The sequence below is a fragment of the Maylandia zebra genome, linkage group LG19, assembly GCF_041146795.1.
Source record: "Maylandia zebra isolate NMK-2024a linkage group LG19, Mzebra_GT3a, whole genome shotgun sequence".
Lineage (NCBI taxonomy): Eukaryota > Metazoa > Chordata > Actinopteri > Cichliformes > Cichlidae > Maylandia > Maylandia zebra.
In genome coordinates this window covers 21,829,737-21,848,487 of record NC_135185.1, presented here as the reverse complement: position 1 = coordinate 21,848,487, position 18,751 = coordinate 21,829,737, and the positions used below count along the sequence as shown (strand labels likewise).

The 18,751-nt window shown below is 40.3% G+C and overlaps 1 protein-coding gene across 5 annotated transcripts in view; it reads right to left on the bottom strand.

The window, feature by feature from the left end:
* dtnbb (dystrobrevin, beta b) overlaps positions 1–18,751 on the bottom strand; it is a 39,315-nt gene that overhangs the window by 10,814 nt on the left and 9,750 nt on the right. For 2 of the 5 annotated variants that reach the window (XM_004540225.3, XM_076877367.1), the window contains exons 6-11: positions 17,713–17,798; positions 17,300–17,454; positions 17,095–17,200; positions 16,311–16,477; positions 12,592–12,716; positions 3,884–3,958 (exon numbers count right to left, since the gene is read on the bottom strand). In XM_004540225.3, the coding sequence (XP_004540282.1) occupies positions 3,884–3,958; positions 12,592–12,716; positions 16,311–16,477; positions 17,095–17,200; positions 17,300–17,454; positions 17,713–17,798 (714 nt within the window). The remainder of the gene's footprint in view (positions 1–3,883; positions 3,959–12,591; positions 12,717–16,310; positions 16,478–17,094; positions 17,201–17,299; positions 17,455–17,712; positions 17,799–18,751) is intronic. The other 3 variants (XM_004540228.3, XM_076877368.1, XM_004540226.3) reach the window with 2 other exon arrangements.

Sequence of the window (18,751 nt, the reverse complement as noted above, 5' to 3'; positions counted from 1 at the left end):
ATAGCAGTCGTTTTGAGCCAGATCTCTGAAAATGTCTCGTTAAGTGGGGCACTTTCTAAATAATTTACCTTCTCGTCCTCAGGCCAAAGCACAGGCAGAGTCTGAGGTTTCTTGTAGAATTAAAGTAAGGCATTAACATACGTCAGGGAGCCGTTTGGGTTGAATCTTCAGGCTGGAAGCAGCTCCAGTGTTTTGTTCTTCAGGGAGTTTCTTGGCACCACCTGATGGCCTGAGCCAGGTTTCAGACAGAGATGCATGAACTACCTTTAAGCGCTCCAAACTGGCATCTTTCCCAGATACTTATTTTAGTTGTAAGCATTTTTACTCAAACACAATTTCTCAGACACCACTGTGTCTGTCATGTTTACCTATTTCAGCTCAGCGTGGGCAGGCTCAGAGTTCAGATTTCTGGTTTCTTTGACGCTCCTATAAATAAAGACTAAATGACTTTTAAGTGACAGATTTTGGATATCAAGTGTTTACAGCACTAATATCAATATATATGATTTAGAGTAAATTCATCCATTTTCATAAAAAACAGCAAAACATTACATTAGGTCATTTGCCAACCACTATAAGTACGATAGAGTGACGTTAATATGTTTTTGAACAATGACGCAGTGTTTGTAGTTTTACCTAGGTCACCATCACATTGGATTTTAACCAAACACTAAATATGTCATTGAAATAAAGACATTCAGCTTTAATTCAAAAGTTTTGCATCATCTGTTTAGGACATTCAGCCATTTATACATAGTTTGCCATTTTCAGAGACTCAGAATTAAATGGACAATTGGATGACGAGCAGTTTTGTGGCTAGGTGAGGCCTGTTTCCTGGTTATTTACAACGATCTAAGTGGATAAAAGATCTAACGCCTAAATCCCAAGTGTTGAACATTTGGCTGCTTTTCGATGGAAATCTCAATATCAGGTCCAAAGAGATTCTGCAACAACTCAAGGAGTCTATCATCAGCCAAAAATCAAAATCTATCAGAGAGAGAAGAAAATTTCACACCCTACGTCAAGAACACTCTCAGGGATGAAGGTGTATTATTGTCGAAGTCTATAATCAAGAGAACCCTTCACACATATAATTACAGGGGGCTCACAACAAGATGCAAACCACTGGTTACACTCAAGAACTAGAAGGTCACTTTGCGAGGAAACGTCTAAAAGAGCCTGCACACTTCTGAAAAAAAATTCCTTGGACAGATGAAACCAAGGTGAACTTGTACGAATGTGATGGGTGTACACGGCTCAGATTCAGCCTAATAGGACAGTGTTTTATAGTAGATAGATAATGGCCCAAAGCAAACTGCAGAAGCAACCTAACAGTTTCTCAGGTTAAACAAATGGTATATTGTTCACTGACCAAATAAGTCACCTGATCTCAACCCAACAGAACATGTTTTTTTAGTTAATAAATACAAATCTGAATGCACAGAGACTCAGCAAAGGCCTGGTAGGCCATGCCATGTGAGGAAATGAAGCATTTGGTGATTCCCACTGGTTCGAGAACTCAGACAGCCATTGATTTTATTTAAAATCAGGTTAGTTTGTCCGATTACGTTCAAGCCTGTAAAAAGCTGCCCATTATTCTGTATACATTTTAAAACCCTTGAATTAAAGCTGAAAATCTGCACTTCAGTCTAATATTAAATGCTTGACTAAAAAAATACAACGACGGTGTACAAGAATTGTGCCTTTATCCAAATGTGTATGGACCTAACTCTATCTGTTCCGTTTCATTTACTCACTAAATACACCAGGTAAGCCTGCTTCATGAAAATTATTCTCAACTTCAATGTTAAGCAAGCAATAGCAGTTCATCAATCACATATAACTACAGCTGCTTTGTCAATAGTGCTTTCATACTGACGTTTGGTCAATAGTGAGTTGACTCTGAGTTAATGCCCTTTAAGTCTGAGACAGCATTTTGTTTTTTGCGGCTATAATGCGGCTAATAAGTTCTAAATTGTGGGCTGTTGGTTTGCTTGCTTATGCTGAGATATTGCTGTGTGAGAGGGAGATGTGGAAGAGAGCAGATGCCCTGTCAGCAGAGCAGACAGTATCAGAGAGCACACTGTGATGGAGGCTAGGAGCACAACACGCACTATTTTTTTTTTTTAGAGAGCATCAGTTTTTTTCTTTTCCCTGACATCTTATAGTTCTGTTTCTGTTTTTTCTTTTGTTTGTTTCCCTGCAGTAAAAAATCTGAAAGAGTCAACAAACAAGGACTGCACTGGTGCTGCTTTTCAGTTTGAGGCTTTCAAACTGAAGCAGAGCCACAAGGAGCTTTCCATTATTCAACAGTAACATCTTTGACTCGTACATCCTTAGTAAAAAAAAGCAGGCAGGCTAGCGCTGCGCAATTATCAAATACAATAATATGAACCCACTTTGACCTGCCTACTGATATCCTCACTGCCACTCACAACACAACCTATTTTAGAAGCGTCACAATGGCTCAGTGCACAATTCCTGCCCTAAAAATGGCAGCTTTGTGGTTGTTAGGACCCCTCCGAGGCAACAGCATCTTCGGTGCATGACATCTTCCCATACAGCCATGACTCACAGAGCAAAATGTCAAGACAAAGGTTATCGGGCTTCTTCAATGCACACAATGAAGCAAATCTCAGGAGAGTGTCGCCTTCTGCCTGCCCATGCTGCAAAACGTAATGTCTTCCACTGACCTCCACAGGTTTGGATGTGAGGTATTGTTTACAGCCTCGGGTGACCCTATCTTGTCGGCTTCCCTCAATGCAAGCTGTAATCTCGATACCGTCGGGCCACACAGACAAGACTGCACTGCACAAAATGTTGATCTTGCAAAGAAAACTAATCCGGTATTGATTGCTACTTTGCTTTCAGCAAGGTTAAATACTTACACTTTGTTACCAGGTGAAGTGACTGATCTTTAAAACAGAAAAACAGGCTTATATTAACACGTCTCTTTAAAAACACAGTTTAGGGCTAAATCTAGTTGCACATCATTGGACCCTTTTTTTACAAGGTGCCCTTCAGCTGCGAGGGTCCTTGGCATAGTATTGTATGATACCTCAGCCTGGAGAAACACAAGTGGATTAAAAAAAAAAAAAAGCATCCACAGGACTTCATTAAACTGCACACTGAATTCTTAAATAAATTCTTTAGAGTTCAATCAAACGCCGCATGCTAAATAGGTTTGATATTCATGCCTCTATTCATTCTCTACAGTGGACTGTAGCGTGTCTGCTAACGTGCCTGTCTTGCAAACACAAATTGCTGGAAAGATATGATAAAGAGATTGTGAACACAAAAAGGAAAATTTAACCAGCACAGACCTGCGAGAGAGAGTGCAGATACATTACAGCTCCCTCGGAGTGCTCTCCATTATTGAATTCATAACCACAATGGTTCATTAGCACTGTGAGTAAATAATAATTGAGGTTGCCTTTAACTGAGAGGGGCAGAAATAAGAGGACAATTAGGCTGCTTTCACGGGGCCCTCGCCTGCTATCTGCTTACATGATAAGGCTCCAGTTCTATCATAATCTATTTGTCAAATCAGCCCTTTAAGTAGGAGTGCTCGCATATTCTTCACGACAGCGGAACTAATTTTCCTCTAAAATTACTCACAAGGCAATGCTGTTCGGATGCAAAAAAAAAAAAAAGAAAAAAAGAAAAAAAAGAAATGTGTGTCAAGTGTGAAGGAACAAATTACATCTGTAGTTTGATTCACTGACTGCCCTCTGTTATTTCCACTGATGGGAGGAAACCCGAAACCATCTGAATCCTGTGATTAGAAGAACTGACAGCCAGAGTGTGCAACTGCAAGTGACGTCTGGTCATCTTTTAAAGATGTTATACCTTCAGAATGACACCAGGCCTGAGGGTCGCTTACCTTTTAGTTGGAGTAGGTGCCCCAGAGGACATGAGCATTGTGTCGTTCATGTTGTTGGCCGCTGGTTTCGGCTGACTAAAAGACAAGATTAGAGGTCTTTAATGCTGCGCTGCAGAGGTCTGTGGTGCTTGTCACCAGGGAATGGAGGAGAGGGCATTTGCATTTTATTAATAATCATGAATCAGCGATCCTGGCTTCAGTTTAATCCAACTGTACCAGGAGGGTGAGGAGGGAAGCAGGAGGATCATTATAAACCACTGAGTGTGTTGCAGGAAAAAAAGCAACATGCTGTACTCCAGTTAACTTAAAATTGTTGCAAAATAATTGACTATTCCGGGAACAGCGAATTAGATGTTTTTGGGCTATTAGCTTAAACCTAATTAACATGAGCAAGAGCAAGAGCAGCAGACAAGAGATCTAATTAAACTGGAAGTCTGTGAAAAACTAGTAAAGGTGACATTGTAGGAGGTAATTTTTTGTGAGAGTAAACAAAGCAGTGGGGTCCATCTGGCGGCTGAATCAGTGGCAAACTCATCGGAGTCCAAACCCCCGGACCACAGAGTCTCATTAACGCGCCGAAATATCACTCTGCACATCTCAGGTCCTCTCAGCTTCACATCCGACACAGAAAACAGCAGAGGAAAGCATTTGATTTTCAAATCCTTGAAGACGCATCCGCAGTATCTTTGTGTAGTTATCAGCTTTGATTCTGTTGTAACAGTTTTATTTAAAACACTCATTACCACATAAAAGAAAATGCAATGTAGAGCACTGTGTCTTATTAAGATTATTTGTCCAATCAGCTTTTCCTTTTTTCTTTTTTCCAAATCAAACTATTTATATCTACATTGTGCAAAAAAGCCACCTTTACCCCCCCACAAAGTGCATCAACAGCACAGGCAGTTCTGTATATTACTCAGCTACTAAAAACAGAAATCAGCACAAAATATATGAAAAAATGCAGCAGTACTTCTAAATGCATGCTCCTCGCATTAACGTGGGTGCTCAAGGGGGTCAGTGTGTTCTTTTTGAAGACAATTATTAATTCATTCAGACGTTTATGCCCCTCAAGAGTTGCCTAATGGGGTCGTAAGAGACGCAAGTCCGAGTATTTGTTTCTGGGGCCGTTTGCACAACCACAGCACTGCTAATTTCTGGATCACGCATTAGGATAAACAGGAACGCAAAAGTGTCACTACTAAATGGCCACGCGCTGCCTTCCAGTCTCCCTGACAAACACTCCGGCTAAAATCCCAGCGCATGTGAAAAATGTTTACCTCTTTTTTTTTTAATCACATTAAAAAAAAAAAAGAATCCACCCTGAAGGTGAGCTCCAGTCTGAGGACAGGAAGCGAGGCGCCACACTTACCTCTGTGAGGAGAGAAAGCACCTGTCTGGCTGGCAAAATACATCCAATTGCTGCTGTTGCCAGATGCCTAATCTGCCCTCAACTGAGCAGGCGAGCATCTCACTATTACACTGCTGTTGTCTCCAAGGAAACTCAGCGGTCATGTGACTTTGTGACGACGTAGATTTGCTCTCTCCCTCTCTCTCTCTCTCTCTCTCTCGCACACGCTCACTCTCCTCTCTTCACCTCTCGCTAACACAGTGGAAATTAGGGGGAAATGCCTTTTGCTCAAAATACCTCCTCTGCAACCTCTAAACAAAAAAAAAGCACAAATGTTTTATCATCTCCTCAGCAGACAAGCGCACAATGAACTCTACAGTTTCTACTATAATTGCAATTATATATCCTTACTCTTCCCCTTACCTTTAGTGAGTTACATAAGTCAAAGCTCTTCACAGTTAGCCTTCTATAAATAATCATCAGCCCTTTTTGAACATACCAATAAAACTCCTCTGGCACAGCAGGGTGCCATAAAAAAGCTTCCTCTTATGTAAAGCAGTATTTCATTCTCCTCTAAATGTTAGAATGAACTCTAACAGGCATCCCGACTCGTTCACATCAGTGTCTGCAACGCTGTGATTCACTGACTCCCTGAACGCTGATTAAGGACACACAGGCCAGACATTTGGGCGGCGCCTCAGAGGTCAACCAGGAGTGAATTGACACAACATTTAGGCACTAAGAGATCAAAGTCTGCAATGCGCTAAGCTTTGTGTTACCTGCGTGCAGCGAATGACAATGTACCACGTGCTATTTATACTTGGCTTTGAAGGGGGTACTGGGAAAATTAAGTCTAGTGGCACCTCATGCACACTCGTTCGCCTTATTTCTGAAAAGGACGGGTGCCTTCAATCGTCCTCAGTCGGCTAAAAATAATAAGCAAGCGTGAAGCATCCTCTCCTGCTGTGCTCCTATTTCCCGCGAGGCTGACAGTACCTCGGCCATAAAAACCCAATGGATCACGCTCTCAGTGAAGTGAATTATATGCCTGTTCTCTACATTTTAATGACACTGATGGAATTTTCATTGACCTGGAGAATAAAAAAAAGAAAAAGAAGAAGAGGCATAAAACAGAGGGAAGCATTTTAAAATGTTAATGGATTTCTAGGGATTATATAGAGAGTGGAAAATTGGTTACTAAATATTAAACACTGGAAGAGAGAATTTGAGCCTACAGACTCACAGACTTGGTGTGTTCCACATTAAATGCAAAGTACGGCAAGATGCCTATTTTTTGACTCTTAGTCTGTTTTGGTGCTTAAAGTCTTTTGGCAGAAGCGGTGCTAAGTCTGAAGGTAAGAAGCCGCATCCTAGATTTAAAGTTTCTGAGACAGACAGTGCATCCCAAACCTATAACTCCTCTCTAAAACACAAATCCCCAAGAATCTCGCTGACAGTTAGAGTGGAGAGAAGAAATTCACAGCTCAGCTCACTGTTGGTCTTTGCTTTCAGATGCCAGTAAATATTTCAGAATAGTTTCAGAATAGATGCACTTTGTCTGAAGATGATATGAGAGTTTGGACAACTGGGAGACTCGTGTCCGTTCGATTTGGGCGTTTTGATCAAACTTGACTCTCTAGCCTGATTCTGCCATTATTAGTCACTCACAGAAGCTCCGTCAGCCATCACAGACACACACACACACACACCTAAGAGATCGCACTGATGTATGTCCTCTGCTTTTACGATATGAAACACCATCTCTTCACAAATAACATTCATCAGAATTGGCAAGCAGCAGCAATAGTTTTAGTATTCCAACACTGCATCTCTCTCACTCTTATGCATCACCAGTAAAATGAAGTCGATGTAGAATAAAAGTAGAAGCCTGGCAGTTTTCCTGTGACTAATTATCTGAGGGATCCATTTCTATAGCCAGCAGGGAACTCGGAATGGTATGCAGATAATTGCTGTGTTCCCCCATCATTTTTTTTATTAAACTGCCCATTAAAAAACAGAATTATTCCATTAGCGGCAGAACTCATGGCTCATGGCTACAACGAGGGCATACGATTTACAATTTGATGTTGGATTTAACGGTACAGTTCAATTTAATTTTGTCCTTGTCTTACAGTCAAACAACAAATATCATATAACATCAAAGCGTAGTTGTTATTTTTCAGTTTTTATGTTTTATTAAACATCACAGATGTAAATTAATCAGCTCTAGAGGTGCTGGGAGGCTTTTAAACTTTAAACTTTCATCTGGAGCCAGATTAGCTAGCTCCCCCATTTCTGGTATTTATGCTAAGTTAAGCTAAGTTTTAAAGCTGCTTCTTCATAATTACTGAAAAAACATGGTTGAAGCACCGCTCTATTCACAGCCACTAACTGTAATTTTTATACTCTGAGCACCTCTTTTCACTCTTTACCACTGCAGTATGTCATTACAATTTAGTCTTCTCTCTCTTAGTTGGTTTTGTCCTGTCTCCCTATTTCCACTTAACCCCAAACTGGTGGAGGGCAGTGTTGGTCAAGTTACTTGAAAAAAGTAATCAGTAACTAATTACTGATTACTTCCCCCAAAAAGTAATCCTGTTACTTTATTGATTACTTATTTTCAAAAGTAATTAATTACTTAGTTACTTTTTAAAAACATGATTTACAACCTGAATAGGTGATAAAGCGATAGATCTTTCAGCCCAATTCTACTTTTTCTGCATAATCCATCATACAAAAGGCAATCAAATGGAAAAGTCTCTTTTTAAAACTTGTTTCATTAGTTTTAATCTTTTAACTTTATGCATCAAGCAAAAATTAAATTATATGCAACATTCTCTGACGGAAAAAATTTGTTTAACATTTAAACCTATTTTCTGCACATTCCAGCACATAAAATAAAATATTTTTGTGTTTACACTCACTCTTTCACATAGATGCAAGTAAAACACAGCAGAAAATAAATAAAATCAAAGACTCAGCGGTCCTGTTGCTCTATTTTCACCTGTAAAGCAGGACTGGCGTAGGCGGAGGTTTGCCCTGGTGCAGGTGTGCCGCAGCGGTCAGTGGAAGAATCCGCGAGCTTCTCTGTGAGTTTCCCATTACGTCATAGCGCACTCGTGCTTGTTCGGAAGTTTAGGGGTTTTTTTCGCTGTAAAAAGACGTTTTCTTCCCACGCACAACAGACGCTAATGTTTTTGTCACTTTTTATGGAATCAAACTCAAAGTAAGGTCAGTACTTCCACGCTTTAAACGCTGCATGCTCATACTCTCTCCGCACTCGATATATTATCCATTGTTGATCTGCACACAGCTGTTGTCACTAACGTTGCACTCGCTTACGTCACTGTCATGAGACATTCTCGCAAAAACATCACAGTTTTAGTAACGCAGTAACGCAGCGTTCCTACGGGAAAGTAACGGTAATCTAATTACCGTTTTCGCAATAGTAATCCCTTACTTTACTCGTTACTTGAAAAAAGTAATCGGATTACAGTAACGCGCCCATCTCTGGTGGAGGGAGATGAGTGCCCCTCCCTGAGGCTGCTTCTGGTGGAGGCTTCTTCCTGTTGAAAGGGAGTTTTTTGCTTCCCACCATCACATAGTGCTTGCTCTGTAGGGTCTTTACCTTACAGTATAAAGTGCCTTGAGGTGGCTGTTATTGTGATTTGGCACTACAGATGAAGAAAGTGTTTTTTTAACATAGCAAGGGATTTGTAACATAGAATTTCCATACATTGTAGTTTTCTTTAGAAACCAGAAATAATTTCTTTTTAGACACATTACTTCAGAAAAAAACAAAACAAAAAACATCTACCAATTACCATGATCAATATTATTAGTCCCTCTGGAGAACTGACCTTTTTATTAAGCAACTGCACAAACTACTGCTGTGTATTGATGAAATTTAACCTTGTAAAGGTTGTAAAATCAAGTTAAAACTGAGAGTTATCTCCAAATTTGCACACAGTATAAAAACTTCGGCATGGGTTTGAGCTGTCACTTGAGAAAGCATCACGCCAAAAACAAAAGAAATCGGTTTGGACTTGAGATAAAAAGAACTGTTAGCACTCACAAAGCAGGAGATGGATATGCAAAGCTATAGCAGCGTTTCCAAGTGTCAAGAACTGGAGTGAGAAGTATCATCAAGAAATTCAAAGAGAGCCACACAGTACGGCACAAGCTTGGCAGAAGCAGGAAGAGAAAGATTTCAAAGACTCTGGAAATAAAGAGATGTGTCAAAAGACACCAGAACAACTGCCAAAACTCTAGTGAATGACTTACCAAGTTGGCAATTGTTGTCTTAAAGACGAAAATCACTCGAACCCTCCACAGGAACAGACTGCAAGGTTGTACACCAAGAAAACAAATACAAAAAAGATAACTTCAAGCCTGAAGTATTCTAAGGACAACGTTGAGAAACAGAAATACTGGAGTCACTCCCTTTAATCAGGTGAGACAAAACTAGAGCTCTTTGGTCATACTGAAACTGTTTATGCTTGGAGAAAGACATGAGACGTGTACAACCCAAAGAACAACATCCCCACAGTGAAACATGGTGGTGGGAGTATTATGCTGTGGGGATGCTGCAGTGCATCTGGAACTGTGAGGTGGAAGGTGGAAAGTGGAAGAAAGATATGTGAAGATTTTGAATGAAAAACCTCAAACGGTCAGCACCAAAACTGGGTCTGAGTTATCACTTTGTCTTCCAACACGACAATGATCCCAAACACACATCACTCCTGGTGAAGAACTACCTCCAGAAGACCAAAGTGAACATTACTGAATTATGATTATGTTTCTGTGTGCAAGGTAAAATAAAGTAAGCATACAAAATAAAACCAGGATGTTTGGAAAAGCTGTGTTAAAAAATTCCTTGCTCTGTTTAAAAGCGCTTGGAAAATACTTTAAATACTTTAAATAAAGGGAGAGAAGCTAATAATATTGTCCTTATCTGTATATAAATTAACCTGATTTGAACTGAATGACCTCAAACTAATTTCTTAAACATGACAACAAGTTCACTGCACTCATATGATCTGCGTAGTCACCAGATCTCGCCACATCCAATAGAAATCCTGTTGGATGTGGAGGAATGGGAGATTCCCTTCATGAATGTGCAGCCGACAAATCTACAGTAGCTGCGTTTACGCTATCACGTCAATGTGGACCAAAATCTCAGAGGAACACTCGCAGCACCTTGCTGAATTTATACCACAAAGAATTAAGGCAGTTGAGAAGACAAAAGTGGATCCAACCCTGTTGTAGCAAGGTGTACCTAATAAAGTGTCCAGTAATTGTGTAACATATAAAATGCTAATGAGGTTCTAGATTTTGTTACAGTTAGATAGAGCCATGCTAGTACTTTTCTCACATCTAAAGATAAGCAGACTTAAGTGTCATGTTTAATGTATAATTTCATACTAAGGATCATATTCCAAAGAACTAAACAACACTGTTATTTCCCCCTGTGTATTGTTTTGCAGATGTATCTGCCTGCTATTTTGAAGACCTGCACAGTTAAATTTGGGAGCTTTTAATCCGAACCAAAATTGAGAATGACAGTCGCTGATGAATACATATTTTGAAGGGTTGTCAGGTTTAAAAGCTTCTTTTCATTGCACAGCTGATGAGAGGCGCTACTTCATCGCCACACAAATCAAAACATAAAATCATTTCTGGAACCAAAAATAGATGTTTTGTTTTTTTTGTAAATGCCCTTTCAGACATAACAATAGAGACAAAAAGATATAAAAAGAAGGGGTCAACAGTCACATCCATTATCCTAAAAGTCAGCAAACACGAATACAGAGTTTCAGCAACCTGAAAATGCCATCTGCAAGAGCATGAGGATGCACTTTGTGTTCAAAACCCTCAAAGGAGATCATAACAATAAGTTCTTGGAATTTCAAAGAAAGAATGCCAAACATATTTTTTTTATTAAAGCCCAATAAGCTATTAAAACTTAAAAGTAAAATTATAAAAAGTAGAAATAATCGTGGTACAACTTCCTCTAAGCTATATTATATTCAGTATTATTTAATCAAGGGCCTTTTCTCACTGCAAATTTTAGTTTACATCAGAAAATACTGAGCAATTAAAACCAGTTTTAGAGCTCTAAACAAAAGCCCCAGCTGGTTTCTCTGTGACGGAGCTCCATATTCTCCGTGACTACACTGTCTGAAATAATCAACATCATAAAAAAAAGATAGATATAGATATGGATTGCAACTTCCTGTGGCCCCTAGAGATACATAATTCTAAATATATTTTAGCCACAAATTTTATTTTTTATCAATATTAATCTACTTGTGTGAAGTAATTTCATGCTACGCAGCCTATAGTGTGCAAGCTAATCCAATCGCCTTATCTCTCAGTAGGAGGAAAACATCCGGGTCGACAGTTGGCTCTCCCTGTTGTGATGAATTGTAAATTTATGCAAATGTAAACTCCATCTTAAACGCATAAGTTTGGGCACAATGCAGAAAAAGCCCCCTGGCAGTGGGCAGAGTCTGGATATAAAAGCGAATCGGGGTAAAACAGGAAATCATGCGAATGTATTTACGTTGTGTCAATTTTCTTGGTATTCACGAAGCTACTTTCTCCCCTGTGATGCAGTGCACTATCAATTACTCACTGGCACTTGCCAGCAACAAAAGGATATACAGACAGCTTAGATTTATGGTCGTGACTGGAATACGAAGCGGGATTTTGTTATGAAACGTGCTATGGGAACTGTCGAAAGCTCAAATACAAAAGTTGAGAGATTTCCTGCGATCATGTTAACGCCATAGACAAGAACAACCATGGACCACTGTTTTTATACTCAAAACACAGTTAGATGTTGTCTTGGTGGAGACCATAAAGCGTTGGAGTTTCAGTGCAACAAAGAAGACGGTACGTGAAAGTATCTCAGTGGTGGAATTGATTATGTTAATAGTACTATTTTTCAGCTGAAATGTAAATGAGTCTTCAGGGTTTAGGACACCAGCAGAATATAATGCATTTTCTATAATGATTTCCCAAAGCCTAGAATCTGAGATTTATACCATCGTCCCTGTTTCATTGCCAACAGACTGATGAGGATGACTGCGCTTAACGGCAGCAGCGGCTGAATCTGTGTAGTATATCAGCATTTCCATGGTAGCAAATAATCAGGGACGAGATGTCTGAGCAGGATGGCGCACTATCAGTCATGTGGTGACAGCAAAGTGGAAAGATGGAGGCAGTTACATGACGGTAGCAGACTATAGATCATGAGGATACTGATCCTTGCCATGCTGTTAATCAACAAATCTGCTGGGGTTCCCTCAATAATGACAGAGAGAGCAGGAACAAATGCATTGGGAAGAGTACTTACACAGTGTGGGTGAGCTCCTGTGGTCTCTCGGCCTGCTCGGGGAATACGGGATGTGGCGGCTCTCCGATGGGGACGCAGCCTAGCGATTTACTGATGGCATGGCTCAGCTTTTTAGCCGGAGACTTCTGTGAGTTAGGCAAGACAAACAACGCATTGGTTAGCTTTGCAATTTTGTTGACTGCTGTGACTGTGTTGGAGTGAAAACAGTTTTACGCTGTTAGAAGTCATTTACATAACTAGGTCAAGACGTTGTTTACTGTGGGAAAAGTGGGGATGAGAAGTACTTGTTGCATACTCAGTAAAAGCTTCTATTGAGCAGGTTCGGTGGATTCTTTAATCCAAATGGCTGAAAAACTGCAGTGAAGCTTGACAGCAATGCTTCATTCAGGAGAAATAAGGGAAGAAGCTTCAAAATATAACAAACACATTTAGGTTTGGCTACTCTGACCAATGGTTTAGGATGATTTCCAGCACTTGTATTTCACTCTTTCGGAAACTCTGAATTATATGGGAAAAGTATACAGTACTATCCCTAATGTTTCTGATGAGTGATACTTTAACTTCTTAACTGAAGTCACTCATATCTTATGATTTTTTAAATTATATTTTCTCATACTGGCAGGTTAGAGCATCTTTCAACATATTTTAGTGCGGTACAAGGTGGTCACCACAACAGATCATTTGCCTTCATCTCATCCTGTCCCTAGCATCCTCTTCGGCTCTCACTAATCCTCTGCATGTCCTCCTTCACTACATCCTTTGGTGTTCCTGTTTTCCACCTGGCTGGCACCTCTGTGTTCAACATCCCTTGTCCAATATATTCACTATCACTCTTCTCCAAATGTCCAAACCATCTCAGTGCCTCTCTAACTTTGCCTTCAAAGTGCTTATCCTGAGCTGTCCCTCTGATGTACTCGTTTCTAATCCTGTCCCTCCTGATCACTCCCAATGAAAATCTTAGCACCTTAAGCTACCTTCTACTCTGCCTCATGTCTTTCTTTTGTTTGACCGAATGTCTCAACTTAGAAACTTTTCTTTTCACTTTTGTTGTTATCCTTCTGTCACAAATCACCCCGGACGCTCATCTCCACTCACCTCTCTTGTGCACTGTCCATTGCTTTGGATGGTTAACCACAGGTATTTATATTCATGCACCTTCACTGCTTCTTTCAACTTCACCTCCCCCTCTAAGCATGACTCCATCTCTGCAGGCTCTCTTCCACCTGCTTCCTACTCTTACTACAGATCACAATGTCAATTGCAAGCATCATAGTCCTTGGAGATTCCTGCCTGACCTCATCTGTCAGCCTGTCCATCACCACTGCAAACAAGAAGGGTCTTAGAGCTGATCCATGATGTAATCCCACCCCCACCTTGTCACTCCTCATGCACACCTCGCTATTGTTGCTGCCCTCATGTTCTGCACCACCATCAAATACTTCTCTGTCACTTCTGACTTCCTTGTGCAGTACTACAGCTCCTCTCTTGGCATCCTATCATGTGATTTTACTAGAGCCATAAAGACACATTGCAACACATTCTGACCTTCTCTGTACTTCTCCATCAGCGCTGTCAAACACTACATCTGTAGCGCTCTTTCCTGGCATGAAGCTGTACTGCTGCTCACTAATTTTCAGCTCTCTTCTTAAACTACCTTCACCAACTCTTTCACTGGTAGCTCTGATCACTTGACTGTCATGTTGACACCTGAATGCAGGCCCAGAATGAGCCAAATGCCTCCGGCAAGTCAGATATCAGAAAGCGGCCTCATGAGGCTAATACATCCTTGCAGGACAGCTTTGAGTGCACACGGTGGACCTTTAGAGACACAGCTACATCAAGGGAGTTGTATAGACCTTTAGGAATACACAGATGCTGTCACTGAATTTGTAAACAAATGCACAGACGATGTGACTGTCATCAGAACTGTCAAGACACTTGGTGACAAGCCACAGCTGACAATTGAGGTCTATTCACCACCGAGGATCAGAGTTATCATCTGGAAACAGCTCAGCCTATAGCATACGAAGAAGCAACTGAAAACAAGCATTATGTGAAAAACTGTCAAATCATTTTACAAACAACAAGGACACGCAGCGCTTGTGGCTGCGTTCCAGACAGCAGAAGGCTATAAACCCACTGTGCAATCAGGTCTTAATGACCCCACTCTACCAGATAACACTCAGCACTCTGAACACAGACAAAACTAAGGACATGATCATGGATGTTAGGAGGACAACCTCCAGTTGTGTCCCACCACTGACCATCAGTGGATCTATAGTAGAGCAGGCAAAGTGCACCAAGTATTAGGAAGTGTATCTGAAGGAAGGTTTGAACTCCAGTGACAACACCACAGCCCTCATTAAGGAGGTAAAACATTGTCTCCATCTCCTCTGTAACATGAAGACATTGAACCTGAAGCGGGACCTCGCCACTCCACCCCTGACAGTCTATTACAGAGGCACCACCGAGAGCATAATCATGTCCTGCATCACTTGCTGGTTTGGAAACAGCAGGTCTGAGGAAAGACACAAACTGAACAGGATTGTGAAAACAGCAGGTGACAGCATCATAAATGATCCCTGCCATCTATCTCGCAGCCTGTTTTCTCACCTGCAGTCAGGAAGAAGGTAAAGAAGCATTTTATTCTGCTATAATGATTTTATTCTAAATGCTTCTTAACCATGTTTTATATGATCCAGATATTTTTAAGTACCAATGTTTATTTTATTTATTATTGTTTATTATGGTCCTCATATGTTGAGCTAAATGTTTATTTTCCCTAGGGCAAGCAGAAATGGTATTTAGTTTTTATGCACATAAAAATGATACAGTTCAAGTTCTTTCCCATATCTTCATAGTGTGACTGATTAAACACATCCGTCTGTAGCTACTACAGCTCTGCACATCAACCTTGTTCTTGAAAATCGGGGCGACGTGCAGAGCTGTAGTAAACAGCACTCCTCTTTCTTGCTACGAACCTTAATGTTAGCACAACGTCGTGAGATGTGGTGTAGGAATAAAAATGCATGTCCTTGCCTGTATAATCTCACACTTGAGATTTAACTAACAAATAAAAGTAGGAAAAATAAATGTACTGCACTTGGAGGCAGATAGAGAGCAATTGAAAAATGGATGAGCATCCATTTTTTTCTGTCACATAGCCAGTAATACTGCCAGGTAATCAGGACCGAGGTTAACAGAAAAAGCATCCAAATGGCAACAGCAAATAATTTCACTGGTGTGCGTACATCATACCAATTTATCAGGGAAGCAGGACAACATCCCAAACAGATGCATGCACCTACTCCATGTTATAATTTTCTTTCTTTTTTTATATCAGAGAAAAAGCGTTTTGTTTTTCTCCGGCATGTCATTCCAGTCCTCAGGCTACAAGAGCAGTCATTCTTCTCTGTGTAAAATCCAAGTGGTATGTGAAATGGGTTCAGACTTCCCATGTTTCAATTTATAACATAATGATTGAGCTTTGGGGGCAGCAACACAGTAAATTCAGTCAATACAATTTTATTTGCCAAGATGAGTAAAACCCCATTAAATCCCTGCTGAATTTGTCTGAAAGGACGAGAAATGTGGGCACAGGGTTGCTATGTCATAAAATCAGTCGAGATGAGACCGAAGAGATATTGACTTTTCAATTGTATGGAAATGGGAAAAGCATAATGTAAGACTGAGAAATAATCAGAGCCTTTTCCCCTTACCCAAGACGAGTGCTCCTTCATCTGGTGCTGGTTGCTATGGGGACCATTAGCATGGCCACGCCAGAAGCAGCTTTGACAGAGCTGGTAGCCATGGCACTGTTGGCACCGATACCGGAAACCCATCATGCTCTCACTCCGGCAATAAGAACATTCCACCGGATGGAAGACTGAGTGGATAAACACGAAAACAAAGACACTTTCCTGTCAGAGTGGTGATGTCACTAATCTCAGAGCTACTTCTGTATTTGGTTTGTTTTAAATAATAAAAAAATTCAGATACTTTACGTATGTCAATTTTATGTTACCTTATACTCCACTATATTTACTTGAGAAATTAGTCAATGCTTTACAGATAAAGGACAATTAAAAATGATCTTCTGAGTTGACTCCACCACTTCTGTAACAACCAATAGCTAGAAAGTTGACACTATGACACATCTTTAAGACAGCCCACCTCCCCCCCCACCCCGCCCCCTCATTAGCATATGAAATGTAGAGAGAAAATATTTTTATTCATTTGGAGAAATAAGCGACGGGAAAGTACATTTATATTTTATTTACACAATTTGTTGTCATCGTCTTGATTTTGGTCTTGGAGCCAAGCCAAGACTGGTTTCATGATTTCTTCTGGCTTTTCTTATAACAGGATTTCCTTGTTGTTGTTTATGATATTTCACTCACTTTATGAAATGTTACCATGAGAGAAAATGTCTAAAAATAGTGAATTATTATTCCTTTCTCAAGCATCTCTTCTCAGTATTAAATTTGGTTTGGGAAAACTTACCATTTTCAACATTAGCAAGTCGGTGCATGAGCGGCAGCCACACAAGACACTGCGGGGGAGGATCTGCCATCAACACATCCAAAAATGTGTTCAGCATGATCTTCTTCTAGATACAAACACACACATGCATGCGTTGAACAAGTGTAAAGCACTGAAGACTTTGAAAAAAGTAAAGGAGAAAGCTGATTCAATATTCTCTTCCTACCTGCTGAGGGAAGCACGTCCGCACTGAGTGCTCCGTGTAGCCGAATGATGGGCCCTCGAACACGGCTGTGGGGAGTTTCAGCACCTCCCGAAGGAACTGATCAAACTTTGCAAACACCATGACGCCACTGGAGTCGGAGATCTGCGAGAAAATATCTGAGAAAGCAAATGTCACATTTTACTTTTGAGCAAAAACAGGATGCAAACCGGCACTTGACATTTATGTGAATGGAAACTATTGATCCTAGGTACACAGACTCAGCATTAACTTAATGCATTTAAAATAAATGAATACTGTATATATGTTGCAGCAGTGCCCCTGTGTGTTTAACTCGAGTAACTACATGCAGACCCTGGCATATGTAATTAACCAAAACATCAGCTTTTAAAAAAAGCAGTCAAAATTGTACTTACAGCGTAGTTTGTCAACAATCTTCCCTCCACACATTGTTGCCAGCATGGCTTTCATTGAGAAAACTGTCAACTTCCCATGGCTTTCACTGCAAGTGGAAAGCATTCCAAGAAGCAGAAAGTTGAATTCAAAATGAATAAAATATACATTTGTTTATTAATTCTGCTCCTATAGTACTAGGAATTTATGGTTTTTATGGTTTTTATGCTTTTCATGCTTCTTTTTTTAATTTAACCTGAAGTTTTGTCATTTAAGAGGAAAAACTAACATTCAGGAGTACGAACAAAAATAAAATTGAAAAATATGACTGCAGTGTTGATTTTGCATCCTTTAGCATACAAAATGTGAAGAATCTTTAACTAAACCTTAAACTACGGTTGACTGTGGACGTACAAATGATTATTCACCTGCTTTATTAGGTTTCTACAGGGAGTGCAGAATTATTAGGCAAATGAGTATTTTGTCCACATCATCCTCTTCATGCATGTTGTCTTACTCCAAGCTGCATAGGCTCGAAAGCTTACTACCAATTAAGCATATTAGGTGATGTGCATCTCTGTAATGAGAAGGGGTGTGGTCTAATGACATCAACACCCTATATCAGGTGTGCATAATTATTAGGCAACGTCCTTTCCTTTGGCAAAATGGGTCAAAAGAAGGACTTGACAGGCTCAGAAAAGTCAAAAATAGTGAGATATCTTGCAGAGGGATGCAGCAGTCTCAAAATTGCAAAGCTTCTGAAGGGTGATCATCAAACAATCAAGCGTTTCATTCAAAATAGTCAACAGGGTCGCAAGAAGCGTGTGGAAAAACCAAGGCGCAAAATAACTGCCCATGAACTGAGAAAAGTCAAGCGTGCAGCTGCCAAGATGCCACTTGCCACCAGTTTGGCCATATTTCAGAGCTGCAACATCACTGGAGCGCCCAAAAGCACAAGGTGTGCAATACTCAGAGACATGGCCAAGGTAAGAAAGGCTGAAAGATGACCACCACTGAACAAGACACACAAGCTGAAACGTCAAGACTGGGCCAAGAAATATC